Raw genomic sequence first — 19,878 nt, 5'->3', positions numbered from 1 at the left:
ACAATAATGATTAATGGAAAGATCCAAATAATTCTTTAATCTGCATAGATAAAAATCTAACCGAACTCCTAAAGGGACGGTGGCAAACACTACTACAAAATACCCATTAGAAGTCGCTATATTTGCGTCGGGTACATTTTTGAGTGACGCACAAAATAAATTTTTCGAACTCAGTTGACGTGGCGCGTTGTGAGAGGTCCAGGTGGTGTAGAGTGTGTGTCGCTTTATCATAGAGCGACGCTAGATTGGGAAATTCGGAGGTAAAAACGAATTGGACGTCGCTTACTGCACAGAAGATGCGTAAAAGAAAACGCGTGAAATGGGAACCTGACACGTGGCCCCTGGCGTCGCTTTTTTTTTTTTATAGCGATGCCACGTGTCAGGGGGCATCGCTTTCTTTTTGAGCGACGCCAGGTGTCAGAGAGGAGCGTCGCTCAAAAAGAAAGCAACGCCAGGTATTTTAAAATACCTAAACAATCTCCACTACTACAAATTAACATATTGGGTGCGGAAGGGTATTAGGTGCGACATGTCGCACTTAATAGTCGCACCTAAACCAATATTAGGTGCGACATGTCGCACCGGATATTCATCCAGATGACTAAAAATTTTGCTAATGTTTAGTGGTATTAGGTGCGACATTGTTGCACCTGATATAAAAATGTCGCACCGAATACTATTAGGTGCGGCATTTGTCGCACCTAATACCTTTAGGTGCGACAAATGTCGCACCCAATGGTTTTAAAAATTAAAGTTGTCAGCAAATTCCCTCCGAATATTTTTGGATCTGGGAAATCATATTGGGTGCGACAATGTCGCACCCAATATGAAAAGGGGTTATAACTCGACTGAGCCTTCTTCTTCTCTTTCACTCGGTCAAATCTCATTATCACTCTCAGTCTTCTCTCTCTCGCCGCCCGAGTCTCCTCCCTCTCCACTGCCCTCTCTCTCACCGCCGTTGCGAAGTCGCCGTCGCCGCTCTCCTTCAAATATGCTCTCCGCCGTCCCCCTCCACTCCCCGCTCTCCCTTAACCCGCGCCGCCCAGCCCAGCCGTCCGACCAAACGCTCTCAGGTACGTCCCCCCCCCCTCTCTCTCTCTATCTCACCGTCTCTCAATCTCACTCTGTCTCTCTCTCTCTCTCTTCCAGCCTCGCCCGCTTGGCCGCCCGCTCTCCCTTAACCCGCGCCGCCCCGACCAAACGCTCTCAGGTACGTCCCCCTCTCTCTCTCTCTCACCGTCTCTCAATCTCACTCTGTCTCTCTCTCTTCCAGCCCCGCTGGCCGTGACCTGCGTTGTCCGCCCCGCCGCCCGGACCAGGCTTGCCCGCCCCGTCGACCGGACCAGTTTCCCGCCCCGAGCCGCGCGCCTCAGCTGAGCCCTCGACGAGCCCACTCCATCCTTGACAACAAGCCCACCCCGCGACCGTAGAGGTATGATTTCCTCTCGTTGATTTTTTTTTTTTTGGAACGTGATTAGTTAGGTTATAAATTTTGGATTAGTGAGATTTTGGATTGGTTAGGTTCGTTACGTTTATGTGAAATTGAATTGAAATGTTTAATTTAGTTTAGTTTTAGATTATCGTAATTATTTGAATTGAAATGTTTATGTGATTGTTACTTAGTAATTTCGTTAGTAAAGTTGAATTGAAATGTTTAATTTAGTTTAGTTTTAGATTATCGTAATTATTTGAATTGAAATTGAAATTGAAATGTTTATGTGATTGTTACTTAGTAATTTCGTTGGTGAAGTTGAACTGTAATGTTTAATTTAGTTTAGTTTTATATTATCGTGAATATTTGAATTGAAATTGAAATGTTTATGTGATTGTTACTTAGTAATTTCGTTAGTAAAGTTGAATTGAACTGTTTAATGTAGTGTAGTTTTATATTATCGTAATTATTTGAATTAAAATTTAAATGTTTATGTGATTTAATTAGTTAAGTTAATTTACTATTTTTCGACGGCTAATTAGTTTACTGGATATATGTTGAGTTGAATTGGTTGTTTAATTTGATTGTAATTTGTTGAAAATCTGATTAATTAATTAATTAGTAATATATATGAATAGGATAGTCTTGGTTGGTTATATATGTGGTTTTTTTTAAATTGCAGATTTTGGTTAGTCAATATTATATGAGAAACTCTGCCGAATTTCTGGTAGAATAAAACGTATTTGTCAGAAATATTAACTATTTCGACAATATATTTTAACGAATTAACTAATTTATCGAAATTCATAACAATTCACTCTAAAACTATTAACGATTCACTCTCAAATTCATAACAATTCACTCTAAATTTCAAATATTAACGATTCACTCTCAATTTCACCTCTCAATTTCCTAATAATTCACTCTTAGAAAATGAATTCTAAAGCTGTCGATGAAGTTCAAGTGCGGGAACTTAATGGTTTCCGGTTTGAAAATTGTGTGCCTTTCGGGATGATGAAGCCGAAAGTTTTAGACAACGACCAAAAAGGAGGATGTCTACTTCAGGTCAGGACCCATCAGGAGGAGAGCGTGACCCCCCGCAGATGCCGAGGAAGAAGCGGGGACCAACGACTGGCGTCGTTTCTGCGAGAGCTCGTGTTGGAACCCCTGGAGCGAACACAGTTCGCTACGATCAGACTGCGCAGGCATTCTACCAAGACGTCAGGGAGCAAAATCCGTTGATCGGGACGTTCCAAAACCGATTAGGAAACCTGATCAAGAGTACCATTCCAGTCGACCTCCCAGACTGGAATCATGTGCCTGCGCAGAGTGTGGCGGCTCTTCTGAACTCGATTCATAACGAGCATAACTTCGTTTATGAACATCCCGAGAGTGGCGAGCTTGTGCCTGCAGATTCTATTCGCAACGAGATTGATATGGCTATCATTCGCGATGCGAAGAGGATGCGCCGTGGCCAGAAGTCGAGGTTGTCTCAGCTCTTCTTCAAGACATTTTGCGGGAGTAAGGATCTCGCTAAAAATGAAACTCCCGAAGGCTACAACAAGGAAGCCTGGTTGAAAGCAATAGAGACGTTCGACTCGCCGGAGCATAAGGTATGAGTTGAACTTCCGATGGTTATTCGAATTTCTTAAAATTAAACTTAACGAATTTATGTCTTGCAGGCGAAATCTCTACGCAACCGGGAAAATTCAAAGATGAAGAAGACGAAGGCGAGACAAGGCTCGCTTAGCTTTTTTGGTCATCGCTCGAGGAACGTAAGTCTCTTAAAATTAATATGCAATATATATGTGATTCATATTTTAATGTTGAAAAATTACAGCGAAGGGAAGATGGGAGTATAGGATCGGCTTTAGCGATATGGTCAGAAAAACACCATGACGCTAAGGGATCGTGGACGACGGACTTCGCGAAGTCGCAATACATAAGTTAATTATTTTATTTACTATATTTAATTACTTTATTTCTTCTTATCTGATAAGTTTTTGTGGTTTTTTTTAAGGATCAAATCACCGCCCAAACGATAGATATTTTGCGGCAAGCGGCAGAGCAAAACGCCGTGATCTCCCAAGAAGATGCGGAGATGTACGCGATGCGCGATGTTTTGGGAGTACCCAGAGACTGAGAAGTCGGTTTAGGGCCTTCGATCCCAAGGTCATCCCTGGGTGTTTCCCAAACGTTAGATAGAGGCTCGTCAAGTTCGTCATCTCAGACCGATCCACTGGTTGCCGAGATGCGAGCTTAGATGGATGCCCAATAAGCCGAGCTGCAAGAGATGCAGCAATAGATCGCCTTCCTCAGCCAGCTGCACAACCAGCCTCCCACGACTCCCCAACCTCCGCCGGCATCGCAACCAGGTGAGACTGATCAGCAGACGCCAGGTTCCACGCCGGGTTCTACGCCTGGTTCTATGGATTTCTTGCGAGACCGTCCTTATGGAAGCGGTGGAACGAGCGGCAGCGCGTCAGGGAGTGGTGGACGAGGACGCGGAAGCGGTTCCCGAAGTTCTGCCAACTTATTCGGTAGAGGGAATTCTACTATCGATAAGTTTTATAGGAAAAAAAATTAGGATTTTATTTTTTCGCTTTTTTAGAATGAATTTGTATTTTTAATTCAGAATTCTATTTTAGGAATATTATTTCTAATTAATTTAGAATTTTGTTAGTTAATTTTTATTTAATTCTAAATTAATTTTTATTTAATTCTAAATGAATTTTGTCAATTAATTTTTATTTAATTCTATAATTTTTTTAATTAAAAAACATATTTGGTGCGACATTGTCGCACCGAATATAGTTGCGGGAACGGAATTGGGTGAGACAATGTCGTGCCCGATATGAATTCACCCGCCAATTTTATTAAATTTGGCAGGAAAACGGCTTGTGTATTTGGTGCGACATATCGCACCTAAAAGTGTCGCACCTAAAGGTGTACTTATTAGGTGCGACATGTCGCACCTAATGCCTTTTGCGACGGGTTATCCGGTGCGACTGACATATTTTGTCCTAGTGCTCGCGACCCACTATTCTTCTTCTTCTTCGCTCATTCTCTGCAAAATCGCAAAATCTCCATTGACACCCAACTCGACCACTTCTTCCCAAAATCCACCTCCACACATCTCCACCGAGATTACTCCCGCCGGCGTCGTGTTCCTCCACGGTGAACATTTTCATTCGTGGCTCACGGATAAGAGGTTATTTCTAGGGTTTTTATTTGTGGATTTTTAATTTCAAAATTTTATGTTATGAAATCTTAGCTTTTTGAAATGGTTTTGTTTGTAGCCGGTGGGGACGACGTAGATTTGTTGTTATTTGCTCCAGTTGTCACTCGTTGCCGCCGCCCCTTCTCCGTCCGGTCGCCGTCAGTTTAAGGTGAAGTTTTTTTTTCTCTTATATGTTTTTTTAACAATTTTTAAATTTGTTGTTGAACTTTAGCCCCTCCTCAGCTTGTGGTCGCCTTTCTCTGGTTGTCACTCGTCAGCGCTGCCCTTTCTTCCACGTACGTTTTTTTTTAAATAATATTTCATATTTTTTTATACACATTATATTGAGCGTCGCTTGAAAATTGTGTCACTAGAGAATATAGAATGATTATTTTATGTGTTTTTGATATAGGTACTAATATGTTATGTTTACTAGTAGTTTAGATGTCGCTTTTTCTTTGTTGTACGTGAATTGGGTGTGAATTTTGTTGTTTTGTGATGATTAAATATGTTATGTTTACTAGTAGTTTAGATGTCGTTTTTCTTTGTTTTGTGAATTGGGTGTGTCACTAGAGAATATAAAGTGATTATCTTTTGTCTTTTTGATATAGGTATCAATATGCTAGATGTCGCTTTTTCTTTGTAGGATGAGTTAATTTTTTATATAGTAATTTATTTTTTTATAGCTTTATTATAGATAAGTTATGGATGTCGGCTCGTAGAGATTCAAAACAATATGTGGATGGTGTGAGAAAGTTCTTGGATCATTGTCTTAGTGTATGCTAAAACATAGAGCGAATTCCATGTCTGTGTGTCAAATGTGGGAATTTAAGGTTTGGTAACATTACTACCCTAAAAGAACATTTGATATGTAATTAGGGTATCGATCAAAGCTATAAGATATGGATACATCACGGGGAAAATCATCTGGGAGAACATAATGTTTTCATTCAAGATAATTCTGATGAAGAAGTTGTTGATGCCCCTTCATCGCTGAGATGGTTAGTGATTTGCAAGGTGAGCTTCAAGACAATCCCGGCGAGCTTGATTCTCTTTTAAGTGACGCCGAAACTCCTATATATTCTGGTTGTGTCAAGTTCACCAAACTTTCAACCTTAATAAGGTTATTCAACTTAAAAGCTAAATACGGATCGAGCGATGTTATGTTCTCAGAACTTCTTGGCTTGCTAAGAGATATGTTGCCAGAAAATAATCAGATATCCTCGTCTGTATATGTGGCAAAAAAATTCTAGCGGCTATTGGTTTGGGATAGAAAATTCATGCATGTCCAAATGATTGCATCCTTTACGGTAACGAGTATGAAACTTTTTAGTGTCCCATGTGTGAAGCTTCTAGGTGGAAGCAGAAAAAAGATACAGAAAAGCAATCTAATATCCATGTAAAACTATTGTGGCACGTACCAATCATTCCGAGTTTTTGTCGATTATTACGAAATCCTAAGTGCACTCAAAGTTTGACTTGGCATGCTAACCAAAGGATCGATGATGGAAAGCCTTCGACATCCCGCAGATTCGCCTGCCTGGAAACATGTTGACTCAAAGTGGATGGCGTTCGGCAAAGAGTCTAGAAATCTCCGTCTTGCTCTTTCATCCGATGGTAGTAATCCATATAGCCTACAAAGCAGCAGATACAATTATTGGCCCGTGGTTCTTGTGACGTATAATCTCCCACCTTGGTTTTGCATGAAACACAAATTCATGATGTTATATCTCTACTTATCTCCGGTCCCAAACAACTAGGTAACTATATTGATGTGTATTTGGCTGCATTGATAGACGAACTAAAGTTGTTGTGGGAAAATAACGTCCAAGCTTTGATGCACATCTTAAAGAGGAATTCACACTTCGGGCTGTTCTGTTATGGACCATAAATGATTTCCCGGCTTATGGAAATTTATCTGGTTATTCTGTGAAAGGCTTTAAGGTATGTCCGATTTGTGCAGACGATACTAAAGGTGAATACATGACATATGGAAAAAAAGTTGTGTATATGAATTATAGACTTTTTTTTACCATTAAATCATCGTTTTCGCAGATGTCAAGCGGCGTTTAATGATAAAAAAAAGTTTCGTACAGTTAAAAAGCCACTGTCAGGAGTTGGAACGTTTAATATGTTGTCAAAGATGAAACTTAGGCCTTTGGGAAAAATCGTGAAAAAACCAAAGAGTGATACGTCCGTAAAGAGGAAAAGAGAGTAGAAAATAGTCTACAACGAAGGAAGAAGAAATCGATATTCTTCGAGTTAGAGTATTGGAAGCATCTACTTGTGCATCATAATCTTGATGTCATGCATATTGAAAAGAATGTGTTCGATACTATCATTTCTACACTTCTTAATATTCTGGGAAAAACAAAAGATGATGTATCGTCGCGGTGAGACTTGGTCGTATTGGAATTAGAACTGAATTAGCTCCGAAGGAGAGTGGAAATGATACATATCTACCACCATGTTCTTTTACTCTAACGAGAGAGGAGAAAAGAAGTTCTGCCAAACACTGTTTGATATTAAGGTGTCTGAGGGATATGCAGCAAACATCCGAAGTTATGTTTCTTTGGAAGAGTTGAAAGTATTTGGGCTTAAGTCTCATGATTATCATGTTTTGATGCAACATCTTTTTCCCGTGGCCATTGAGTCGATGCTCCCAGTCGGATTCAGAGATGTCGTTATACGACTCTGTGCATTTTCTAACATTCTTTGTTCCAAGATTGTTGATACATCGATACTTGAAGTGCTTCAATTTATCATTGTGACCACGGTGTGTAAATTGGAGCAATATTTTTCGCCATCATTCTTCGACATAATGATTCATCTTACAGTGCATTTGGTGAGAGAATTGCAATTGTGCGGACCTGTGTATCTTCGATGGATGTATCCTTTTGAGAGATTCATGCAAGTCTTAAAAGGATATGTTAGAAATCGAAATCAACCTGAAGGATGTATCGTTGAAGGGTACTTGGCCGAAGAATATGTGGAATGTTGTTTTGAATACTTGCACGATTTGGAAGCTGTTGGACTTCGCATTGTTGCTGTTCGAGATAGTGTTACAATTAAAGGTATAAACAATGGGGTTTCCTAGCTTTTGCAAGCGCATCATACGATCTTAGAGAACTCTGATTTAGTTCAGCCATTTATCGAGCAAGTTATCAAACTTTATATTTTCCTATATTTTTAATCTTCTATATATTAACTTCTAATCTTAAAAAATGTAGAGAACACATGAATTTCTTGCAATAGACGTCGACATATAAAACTCCAAAATGGATACAAAACGAGCACGTGCGCAGATTTTCAAAATGGTTAGAAGAAAGAGTTTTGACAAAGAACGATGCTATTGGTACACTTCGTTGTTTATCAAAAATACCGAATACAGAAGCTATCAAGCATTCAGGTTACATCATTAATGGTGTACGGTTCAATACAAAGGAACGTGATCGTAAGATAGTCACGCAAAGTAACGAGGTGAGTTTGGTTGCGAAGACTATGCAGATATCGAGTGCGAAAGACACAAATCCCATATATTCAGACATGATAAACTACTGAATTATCAAAGATATATGAGAAATCGATTACGTGTCTTTTCGTTAGCCGGTTTTTTTGTGTGATTGGGTTGAGAGTAATATGGAGTTAAAGTGAACAAGAATGGATTTACAGTGGTAGATCTAAAGAGAATCGATCATCGTAAAGAACTGTTCTTGATGGCGATACACGTACAACAAGTGTTCTATGTTCGTAGTCAGAGCAGTTCAAGATGGTCATACGTATTCGCTACGCAGAGTAAAGATTACGCAAATGAACTTCAGGATGAAGTGCATGATATTGATATTTTAGCTAAAACGTTAACTCCTACCAAAGATCTATGTTCAGATGATGATATCATAGTTGAAAACGAGGAGTTATTGTACTTACGTGAGAATAGAGAGGGTATTTATGCAGATTAGAAATATGATGAAGTAAGTTTGTTCGTTTAAGAGCATGATGAACTGTATGATGTTATTATAGAATTATTACCGATTAATAATTATTGATTATTTGTGCAAGTTTAAAATGTCCGACAATAAAGCTTCCGATTTTGATTATGCTTTTCCTAGTGAGACTGGTTTAAAATACGTGTCGCTCAAAAAGCGACGCCCAAAACATAACCCGTCGCTTTTTGAGCGACTCTAAAGGGGTATTTTGTAGTAGTGAAACAGTTAATGTGTCTCCAATCCAAAGAAAAAGACCTAACATATAAACCCAAACTAAGACCTTTTAAACATACTCCAAATGAAAAAAAAACAGATGAAAAAATCAACAAATTACTAGATGCCAAAGCAATCATACAAATCAGCGTTACAAACAAATAGTTCCTCCATTGACGAAATCCTTTGGAAGCTGGGGCCAAAGGACTCTGAGACGACAACCCAAAATCTTGGCTCACCGGAGAGGAGCTAGTGCGGTGATGGTCGGCGCTTTATAACAGCCGACGTCGGAGACTGAATACGGAGATTGAAGCACCCCCGACTCATGACTCGGGGCGCTGGTCCGGATCGACGATGGTGAGGAACATGTAGCGTTGTAACAGATCTGTAGTATCTAACAAAGAGATAAAGCAAAAAAATTATAAAAACATTTCAATTCCCTTCCCCAAAAAGAGACCCAAAGGCCTTAAAGGAGGGAGCGGCAACAAGAATTTTTTGAAACCCTATTGTCTGCTAGAGTGAAAAATATTAATCTATAATAGTTCTAATTCTAGCTAATATGCAATATATAAACAAAAAATTAGGTAAATAGCCAACTAAAACGTTTGGAATTGCTATATAGTCAACGTTTCATAAATCTTAGGTAAATAACCATGAAGATGACGTGGCCTTACAAATGGAAGTGGATATTTACCTAAGATTTACGTCTGTAAATATATGAAAGTGACTATTTTCCTAAGATTTATGATACGTTGGCTACTTAGCAATGTCAAACTGTAAATGTGGCTATTTACCTAATGGACCCATATATAAAATAGTTACAGTCCCCAATATACGGTATACAAATTGGTCATTTTCCTCCTTATTGTAGAAAAAAATGGTGTATGAAATGGAGATACTATTGAGGAAGTTCATGAGCTTACACACCACTCACGCTCGACGCGATGAATCCAAGTTTGTTTAGAAATTTTGATAATCTAACGTGTGTATGATCTTACTTATGTGTTAAGTTTTAACACGTCCGAAGATATAAGTGAGATAGATTGATAAAACTCAAAGATGTGAGAGTTTCATAGAATGAATTTGGTTAGTACTAAGGTATATAAAATGCTTGAAAAATACATAAATACTTATAACAACCAATCAACAACATGGCAATAAGTCACACAAGCAATTAATCAATAAGTCACATATGCATTTGGACATGTTTAACACTCGATTCTTTTAATAATATTGTTAATGCAATTTTTCGCACAATATTTGCGAAGTACGTATCGTGGAGGAGCCCGGCTACGCACACAGAGTGGGGGTTAATTATCTCCCTTATGGAAGAGTCAACTGGATGATGATGGTGGTGGTTGCAGGAAGATCGTGGTTTATGGAGACGAACCGGATTGGGACCATGGTCTCCATAGAGCATTAGAAAGACCGATCTAGTCATTGGAGAAGCTCCGAGTAGCCTTTCCTTGTTGTTTTGGATGAGATTATTTTCTTCAGTTGCGAGAAGATCGCGAATGTGGGGACTATCCCGATAATGGTCATGGTCTCCATGGACATTGGATAGAGCAATCCATGTGGCGATGGTCCTTTGGGTAGCTTCTTCACATGGTGGTGGATGGCTAGTCTTCTTGGGTTCTCATTTTCCTAAATGAAGAGAAATGTGAGAAATATTATATGTGCCTCTATAATAGGTGAAGAGCTTAAGAATGAGATTGCTACAAGCTCTTAAAGACCATAAGAGGTAGTTTGATATGACATCATGTTGAGCCTAGGCTTGTTTGTGAGTAAAAGTGTGAGAAAGCTGGGTAAAAGTTAATCTCCTCCAATTCTCTAGAGAAATGAAGAAGAACGCTTCTATTTATGTGTGTTTTGTATGGTGAGATATATGAGAAAATTTGAGAGTGGGATAAAAGATCCCTTCTTCAATTTTAGAGAGAAAGGAAAAAAAAGAGTTCTTCTTTGATGATGTTTCTGGTGAAAAATGGGTATGGAGAGATGAGGTCGTGATGGGATGGTGTTCTTGATGAGATGCGTGATGAGAGAGGAGAGATGGTCTTCTTGAGGTGATTGGTAATGGGAGATGAGAGATGTGAGCGGTCGTAATCTTGATGAGATGAGAGATGGCGTTCTTAAGGTGATGGGTAATGGCACATGAAAGATGTGAGAGGTGATATTATTGGTTTTTGTGCGACGTTGAGAAAAAAATGGGTGACATGATTTTTGTAGAGTTTTTGCTACGAATTTCATGCTCCCCCTTTGGTGTGGCACTACTAGAAATATGACATTTAGCTACGGAAGTATTAGCGACGACTTAATCGTCGCTAATCATCCTTTTAGCGATGAATTTATCGTCGCTAATTATTTGGTGTCAAAACTTCTAAAGTTTGGCGGCAAAGATAATTAGCGACGATATTTTTGTCGCTAATTATTTATATGCGTCGATAAGTTCGCGGGAAAACAATTAGCGACGATATTATCGTCGCTAATAGTTTGGTATTAATATCGAATTAATTTCGAATTTTAACGAAATTTAAAGAGGGAAAAATCCCCCCAAATTAATTTAAACGAAATGATTTAGCGACGATTTTCTCGTCGCTAAATGTGTAAAAAACTATTAGCGACGATAAAATCGTCGCTAAATGTCTGGTTATCATGAACTGAAGGTAAGTTCATTTAGCTACGATATTTAACCATTTAGCGACGATTTAATCGTCGGTAAATGTCTTTAAATACCAGGTCGCGTATCAGTTTCCTCCATTTCCTTCCCCGACCTAAAAATCTCATTTTCTCCCATTTCTCCCAAAAAACCGATTCTCCTCCGACGAACCTCCGTCCTCCGCCGTCGCGAAGCTCCGGTAAGTCGCTCTCTCCTCATGTCTCTCTCTCCTCACATCTCTCTCACTCCTCACGTCTCTCTCTCTCCTCAGATTTGTCTCTCTGAAGCTCGTCGCCGTCCACCGCCGCTCTCCGCTGTTCCGCCGCCGACGCCGAAGTCCATCTCGTCCTCCCCGGTCCGCCTCTTCCTCCGCCTGCACGGCTCTTCCTCCGCCACCGCTGATAAGTTATATATATATATATATATATATATATATATATATAAGTTATATTTTATATATTTACATAATTTAGTATAAATATTTTAGCTTTACATAATTAGTTATATATTAGGTATAAATATTAAAATTATTTTTGTTATAAATATTTACATAAGTATTTAGGATATAATTTAGTATATAAGTATTTACATAATTAGTTATGTATATAATTATATAGGATATAAGTATTTACATAATTAGTTATATATATAATTATTTAGGATATAAGTATTTAGGATATAATTTAGTATATAATTTAGTATTTATGATTTAATTACGATATAATTTAGGATGTTTGATAATTTAAAATTGTAAATTAGGATTAGAGATTAATTATGTATATAAGTATAGTAGATTAGAGATTAATAAATTAGGAAATGTAATTTTGTTAATTACGATTAGAAAATTTAAAATTGTTTAATTTTGTGTAGTTGGCCTCGACGCTAGGAGATCGATATAGTTTGTTGCTTAATTTGCATCCAATTTCGACCGATTCTCTAAAGGTAACAAACTTAAATTAATGAATTAGTTTAACGAATTGAAATTAATTAATTGGTTATGGATTGAAATTGAAATTGGATTTAATATTTGTTAGAAATGAATAAAAATGTGACATTAATTAATTGGTTATAGATTTAAAAATGAATAAAAATGTGAAATTAATTAGTTGTTTATAGATTTAAAAAAGAATAAAAATGTTAAATTAATTAGTTGATTATGGATTATGTATTTTAATAATCGAACCACTGAGGTTCGATTTATCGTTAGTTTTAGGATGTTTCTATTCAGGTTTTAAAGTTAAAAGCTTGATGCCGGGTTGTTAAGTTTATAGGGGAGGTTCTGCCGATATTTCGGTAGGATCGTGAAATTATAAAATAAAATCTGAAAATTACTAAATTTTTAAATGTTGAATCTTTAGGTAAAATGAGTTATCCAAATATGAATTGGATAATCGAGGATCAACGTCTAAGCGTTCAGTTTGCGACTGACATGACAGAGTTCATGGCAATGGCCCGACAAATTATTACGAATGCATAACTAAATAAAGTTTGTTTTGAATTTCAGATGGCTACGGCTACAGGAGCCGGAGGCGGGGATGACTACCTATCCCGTCTCCCGAATTATTGCGAGTCGGCGCCCATACGCGATGGCGTCGAAGAAGCCGACGAGGATATCGAACCCGCCGTGCGTGGGTCGACGCTCGGGATTCGATCTGAGCGTGCACGGCGCCCTGGGGTGAAGGAAGTCGTTATTTATAACGAGGAGTTTCAGTCGTTCTTGCAGCCAGAGCGAGATATGGATCCGGATCTCGCGACGTTCGCGAACACGCTCGGGTTGGTCGTCCGAGACAAGATCTTGCCTACGGTCCCAAGGTGGACGACTGCGAACGTGGGGCCGGCGAAGGAGGCCGAGATCCGATCAGCGATTTGAGACAAGTACGACATTCGAGTCGATGGCGACGCAACCGGGAAGAAGAAGGCGATTGTCGATGCGGCAATCATTCGAGACGCAAAGACTCGTCTTCGCGATTGGAGGCATACCTTGCGGTCATGGTTCGACATCGACTGCAAGAGCAGCGTACAGGTGGCACGGTCGCTGAAACCGAGGACCGTTAAGCTCGACACCGAATGGGAGACGCTGATACAACGATATACGAGCGACGAGTTTAAGGTAATCAAATCATTTACGTTAAATATGTGTTTCCTCTTTTATTATACGATTTATTATTTACGTGTCCGTTTATTTAAAGTACATGCCATACAAGCGAAGAACAAGGCGAATCGCGCGAAGAAGAAGACGAAGACTCGGCATGGGACGATTGGGTTCTCAACGCACCGCATGAAAAACGTAAGTTTTATGTTTATATGATACATCGAATCATTAAAACTATCTAACACTTGAAATTTATTTACATGCAGAAGAGCGCCGAGACAGGCGCTTTCGAGAGCTTGTTTACGAACTACAAGCGCCAACATCAGTCCGATGCGTCCGAATGGCTGACTGCTGAAGCCTCCGCTCGTTACGTAACTTTACATTTATTTTGTCTTAATTTTCGATTAATATATACTAACTAGTTAATTATATCATGATCGACTGGTCGATAGGTACAACACGTTGCGAGCGGAGGCTGAGCAACAAGGAGCGGACGTTGATATTTCTGTCCTAGAGCAGCAGGCGATCCGCGATATTATAGGTTCGTGGAGTGATCACTTGACCGGCGTCAGACGTTTGGTGCCACAGGGAGCACGGATGGCGGCTGACCTCGCCGAAGTCTACGGAAATTCGGAGGCTGGGACGTCGCATCTAGGATATATCTCCCAGGAGGTGTTCACGTCGACCATCGCCTCGTTCGCCGAGGCAATACAGAGTCAGGTGCCCGGCCTCAACCTGAGCTCGTTTATGCTTCAATTTCCGCATAGTTTGCAGCAGGCTCCGTCGACCCACAACCAGCAGACTCCGACGGCTGGTGTCCAGACTCCGACGCCTGGCGTCCACACTCCGACGGGCGGCTAGCAAAGGACTCCCGATGGTAGCCAGCAGACGACGCCCAGCGGTCCGAGTCAGTCGGCTGATGAGCAAATTTCAATCTCGCCGTACCATGCAGAGTTTCAGCGCCAGCAGAAGAGCGTTTCACGTCGAGGCGGGGGAAAACGAGCGGCGGGACGACAAAGCAAAGGTCGCGACTAGTGTTTAATTACATATTTTGTATATAGTAGATTTTTATTTACATATCTGTCGATAATCGAAATTGTAACCGTATTTTATATATAAGTTCATTTCGATAATATAATTTGATTTTTATTTGATTTTTCATTTTAGAATTTCATAAACGAAAAACAAAATAAAAAATAAATAATTAACGACGATAAAAATTAATAATTTCAAAAATCGAAAAAAATTAATAATTAGCGACGACAAAGTCGTCGCTAATTATTAAAAAAGTTAACTTATTAGCGACGACTTTATCGTCGCTAATTCACGCGTGAAATTAGCCCGCGCAAATTAGCGATGATAAAGTCGTCGCTAAATAATTAAAAAAAAACTCCTCGTTTAGACATTTAGGGACGAAAAAATCGTCGCTAATATCGTCGGTAAATATTTAGCGACGACTATTTCGTTGCTAAATATATTTAGGCACGGACATTTAGCAACGGTAAAAATCGTCGCTAAATAGATTTAGCGACGATTATGGGGGTTATTAGCGACGAAAAAAATCGTCGGTAATGGTAAGATTTGTTGTAGTGCATGGTGAAAATTGGGGTTTTATAGAGTTTTTGGAGTGTTATGGTGCTATAAATAGGGTGTGAGACCTATTTTGGTGAAAGAATTAATGGTAAAAAAAGGAATTTTTGGGGGGTTTTAGATGATAGGACAAGCCCAAAAGGGGTCTTCGCCGAGGGGAGAGGTCTAAGGCCAATAGGAGGTGGTCAAAGGCGAGTGGACAAGCCCAGAAAGGGTCTTTGCAGAGAGGAGAGGTCTAAATACTACCACAAAACTGTTAATCAGCCACATTATTTTTTAATACTACATTTTGATCAAACAATGTTCATATGTTAAAATAAACTGCGGTCATCTAATTTATGTGATTTATTAGACTTTCAAATATAAATTCTAGTGCTTAGTGTTATATACACTTTAAAAGAAATGATCAAAAAATTTCACAATATAGAGAGAAATTTCGCATTTTTATTTCACTTTGGCGATAGGTTCAAAATTATATATTTCATTTTGGCAGATACTGGTAGTCTAAAAATATTTAGATTGATAAAGACAATATTACATTCACATTTACTAATTATTATGTCATAAAACATAGACGGCCACACGATTCTTCTCTTTTTTTACTTTTCAAAAGAGAAATTTCATTAATTGGGCTTAATAAGCCGTTAAATATCAAGATTAGACCATAATGTTTAAAAATATCTAAATATGGACTTTTGGACACATTTTGGACCAAAATACCAAGGAAAAAAATGTCGATTTCGTTGCCGTTTCGAGCCTCCTGATTTACGGAAATTCGTCATGCCGATGGAATTTCGAACGGAAAAATTGTGGAAATGGGCAAGTAAAATGCCGTTTTCAAATGCCGATTTCCATGGAAATTCGACGTGCCGACGGAAAACCGAACGGAAATAATGTGGCGAAACAAACACATAAATATATATATTTTTAAATGTAGTTCAAATTTAAAACACTTCAAATCATACATATCTAGCATAAATGTTCTATTTGTTCATGAAATAAATATGTTTCACAACCATATAGTTACAATATTAAAAAAAATGTATCAATAGAATCCCGATGGACGTCCCGGTTGGATAAAACTCGGTTGGTTTTCTTGAAGCTCGCAATACTGAGACCAAGTGAAATTTCCTTGGTACGATTGTTGGAAGTTTTGAACATGTCTGTCGTAGTCGGCTTGATCGTACCCCACAGCTGTACTTATCAGTGGGCATCCCGGTGCACATGCTATGATGTGCTCGGCACCGAACCGATCTACGCGTACACCGTACATACGACGTCCACGTCCTTGCGAATTCACCTGTGGCTGTGGCACTCCTATCGGATTAGGATAACGGTAGGAAGGACAAGTATACGAACCGTCACTCTGTGTGTCTGACGTGGTGAATGACATTGTGTCGAACTGAGACATCAAGTGATCGACGCCGTATTCACTGCCAGATGACATGTACGCTCCATATCCTTACTGGAAGTCACCGCCGTATTCACTACCAGAAGACATGTAATGCGTGGGCGCTCTCTGTGTTCCTCCACCGTAATACGATCCGGTCTCAAAGTCAAAGTACTCTCCGGGTATGTTAAACATGTAATATATTACTTTCCATATTCATCATACGTACATTGTTTGTGAACTCCGACATGAATAAATGCGAATACACTAACCTGTCAGATCTTTGACGTCGTGACCCGTGATCAGAATCTTGCGTGGGTTGATAACCTTGCTCCATAGTCCACGGCTCGTAATGTTGGCTACCACCACCACCACCACTACCACCACCACCAACGTCTTGACTAGCTGGATAACGGCCACCGTCACCACCGTCTCCACTATCGTCACCGTCGTTAGGACCACGTCCATCGTCTGATGATCCATGCGAAGTATGACCGACATCTTCGCTCAAGACGGTGTCGACATTAACACCTTCCGCCCGGGCCTGTGAGGCGACGTTTTGGTCGGGGTTCCGGTGTTCATCATCGAGGTGAACTGGACGGATCCATTGTAGGAGTTCATCATCGTCGACATTGTCGCCCATTATCTCCATTGATCTTTGGATCATATCCAACGGATCCTTCCTCTCGACGGCGTCGTTTTGGATATCTCGTAATTGGAGCTTCATATTGTAGCTACAAAAGACGAGTTCCTCAAGTCGCTTATACGCCAGTCGGTTTCGCTGCTTAGTGTGGACAAGTGCAAACGTGCTCCAATTTCGCTCGCACGCCGATGATGATGCGGTCTGAGAAAGGATTCTCATCGCCAACTTTCTCAACATGGGGGTTTGAATTCCAAACATCGCCCACCATTCTCCTAACAAAATGAAGAAACTCCGTAAATATGACACTATGATATGAACATCGGGAATTAGAAATAGTTCTTACCGGAAGCCATCTTCGTCCTTCCCGCTATTGCGGATTTATTTCCGAACATGCCTTTCGCGTCGCGGAATTTTATAAGCTCATTCCCGATGTCGCCGCAGTCATCGTTGGGGAATAGCCGCTCAAACACTTCTGTAACCGCCGTAAGATGTTCGGGTGCCTTGGCGATCTCCGGATTGTATTGGAATTTTGGATTTAGGTAGTGAGCTGCAAGATAAATCACAGATAAAAATTAAAAATTATACAACGATGTTCACAAAGAGTAAGTGAAATGAGTAATACCTGCTTGGTGCAACGGATGGTCAAGTTGTCTATTCCATCTCTGAACCGCAATGTCAACCACCCATTGCTTGTTTGGGATGCTTTCCAACTTCTTTTTCATTCAATCGAAGACGTGGTACAGCAAGCCCATCGTGGGAACAACTTTTGTATCAACGAGACGCAGAGCAGAGTACATAGGTTCGAACACCTTGCACACGCTATCAATATGGAGCCAAAAGTTACTGTCCAATACTTTTGACTCCACAAACTGCCCAGGTGCAGTTTGACGTAAGGAACATTGGTCCCACCAATCCGACGTGAACATCTTTTTCAACCTCGGTCGACTGCTCTTGAGACTCGTTAGGGCCAAGTAGTTCGTGGAGAATCTCGTCGGACCGGGACGGATTAGCTCTCCTTGTCCTTCTTCTCGCATCTTCGAGAGGACAATCCCGTGATTGTAGATGAACTTCGTGATGTCTCTACAATTCTTAACAACATCGGCGACAGTCGCTCGTTTTCCAACGTCCTCTAGCATCAAGTCAATACAATGTGCGGCGCACGGAGTCCAGTACAGATTATATCGACGAGCGAGTTTCAATCCGGCTTTCTTGTAAGCCGAACCATTATCAGTGATAATCTTAACAACATTGTGTTCACTGACTTCTTTCACAATGGGCGACAGAATCTTATAGATGTACAAATAGTTCTTGATCTCATCTGACGCATCAACTGACTTCAAAAAAACAGTCTTACCCGCCGAGTACACCATAACATTTATGATGCTTAAACGCGTAGGTCCCGTCCATCCGTCCGACATTATGGTGCAACCATATTCCTTCCACACTTCCCGTTGCTGATCGATGTACTTCTTGACGTATGCAACCTCTGCTTTCAAGTACGTGTTATAAATCTCATACGGAGTCGGAAGCGGAATACCTGGACCTGTAAAGTTTGAAATGATAGTACAGTTAGACACCACAATACTTGTCAAATTAAAACCGGTAGTTCAAAAATTCAAATACACGAGACTTACCAACTGCCACAGCTTCATTGATCATGTGTCGAAAATGCGGCGACTTCACTTTGGCGGCTGGGATGTTCTCGTGGATGACGTAGCTGCTAACAGCTGTTCCTAGACGCTCTTTAAATTTAGGATTCGTGATTTCCGGGATCGTAGGTTGTCGTCCACTCTCTGGCCGAAAATGAGGTGGTGGTGAAATCCCTGAACCCCCACCTGGGCCGGATCTACAAGCATCCGGCTGTGTCTCTTGACGGCTTCTTTTAAGAGCTTGCATCATATCACGTTCGTATTGTTGGTCGGGGTCAAGCTCTACGTGAGTCGGACCGAAGCGTCCGGCCACGTGGTCGTCTACGGTTTCTTGAAGGACGCCCTTGTTTTTCTTCTTTTGGACCGTCGCCTCTTGTAACGCTAACATCTCCGTGCGTACTTGTGAAGGAACACTCGTACATGCCTTCACGTTTTTCTTCGGATCGTTTCCACTTAAGTGTAACTTCATCCGTGTGATTCCCCCTCCCCTGGTAACGTGCCCACAATAATTGCACGTGAAGTGGAACGGGTTTGTTGCACCTGGGGTGCAATGCTTACGAACTCCTTCCTCGCTCATCTTCGATATACCTGCATATTGAATTCAACATGTCAATCCAATTTCAACTTGTCAAAAATTCTAATCAAAGTATCAAACTACTTTCATTTCAATATGTCAACATATTTCTTTCACCATGTCAACAAATTTCTTTAAACATGTCAACAAATTTATTTCAACATATCAACAAATTATATTCAAACTCATTTCAATTCAATTCAAAACGTAACAGTTTCAATTCATAATCTAATTTAAACATGTCAACAAATTTATTTCAAGATATCAATAAATTCTATTCAAAGTTCAAACTAATTTAATTTCAATTCAAAACGTAACAATTTCAATTCATAATCTAATTTAAACATGCAACAAATTTATTTCAACATGTCAAAAATTTCTATTCAAATTCAAACTAATTTCATTTCAATTCAAAACGTAACAATTTCAATAT

The 19,878-nt window shown here is 39.9% G+C and overlaps 1 protein-coding gene across 1 annotated transcript; it reads right to left on the bottom strand.

The window, feature by feature from the left end:
* Nucleotides 1–17,944: 17,944 nt before the first annotated feature.
* On the bottom strand, nt 17,945–19,448 carry LOC149389550 (uncharacterized). The gene is made up of 2 exons (XM_089622660.1): nt 18,857–19,448; nt 17,945–18,765 (listed from the first exon to the last, which is right to left on the bottom strand). Exons 1-2 carry the CDS (start codon nt 19,446–19,448, stop codon nt 17,945–17,947), a joined length of 1,413 nt encoding a protein of 470 aa, XP_089478786.1.
* Between the last annotated feature and the right edge of the window lie 430 nt (nt 19,449–19,878).

The sequence above is a fragment of the Urtica dioica genome, chromosome 8 (genome assembly GCF_054948205.1).
Source record: "Urtica dioica subsp. dioica isolate 48M chromosome 8, U.dioica_male_clone48M_v1_H2, whole genome shotgun sequence".
NCBI classification, from domain to species: Eukaryota; Viridiplantae; Streptophyta; class Magnoliopsida; order Rosales; family Urticaceae; genus Urtica; species Urtica dioica.
The sequence above is the reverse complement of the archived record's forward strand: the minus strand, read 5'-3'. Positions and strand labels throughout refer to the sequence as shown.

Coding starts and splice junctions, on each gene's coding strand:
- LOC149389550 (XM_089622660.1), bottom strand. CDS start 19,448: ATGAGCGAGGAAGGAGTTCGTAAGCATTGCACCCCAGGTGCAACAAAC. Junction 18,766..18,856: donor CAATGAAGCTGTGGCAGTTG/GTAAGTCTCGTG, acceptor CAAACTTTACAG/GTCCAGGTATTCCGCTTCCG.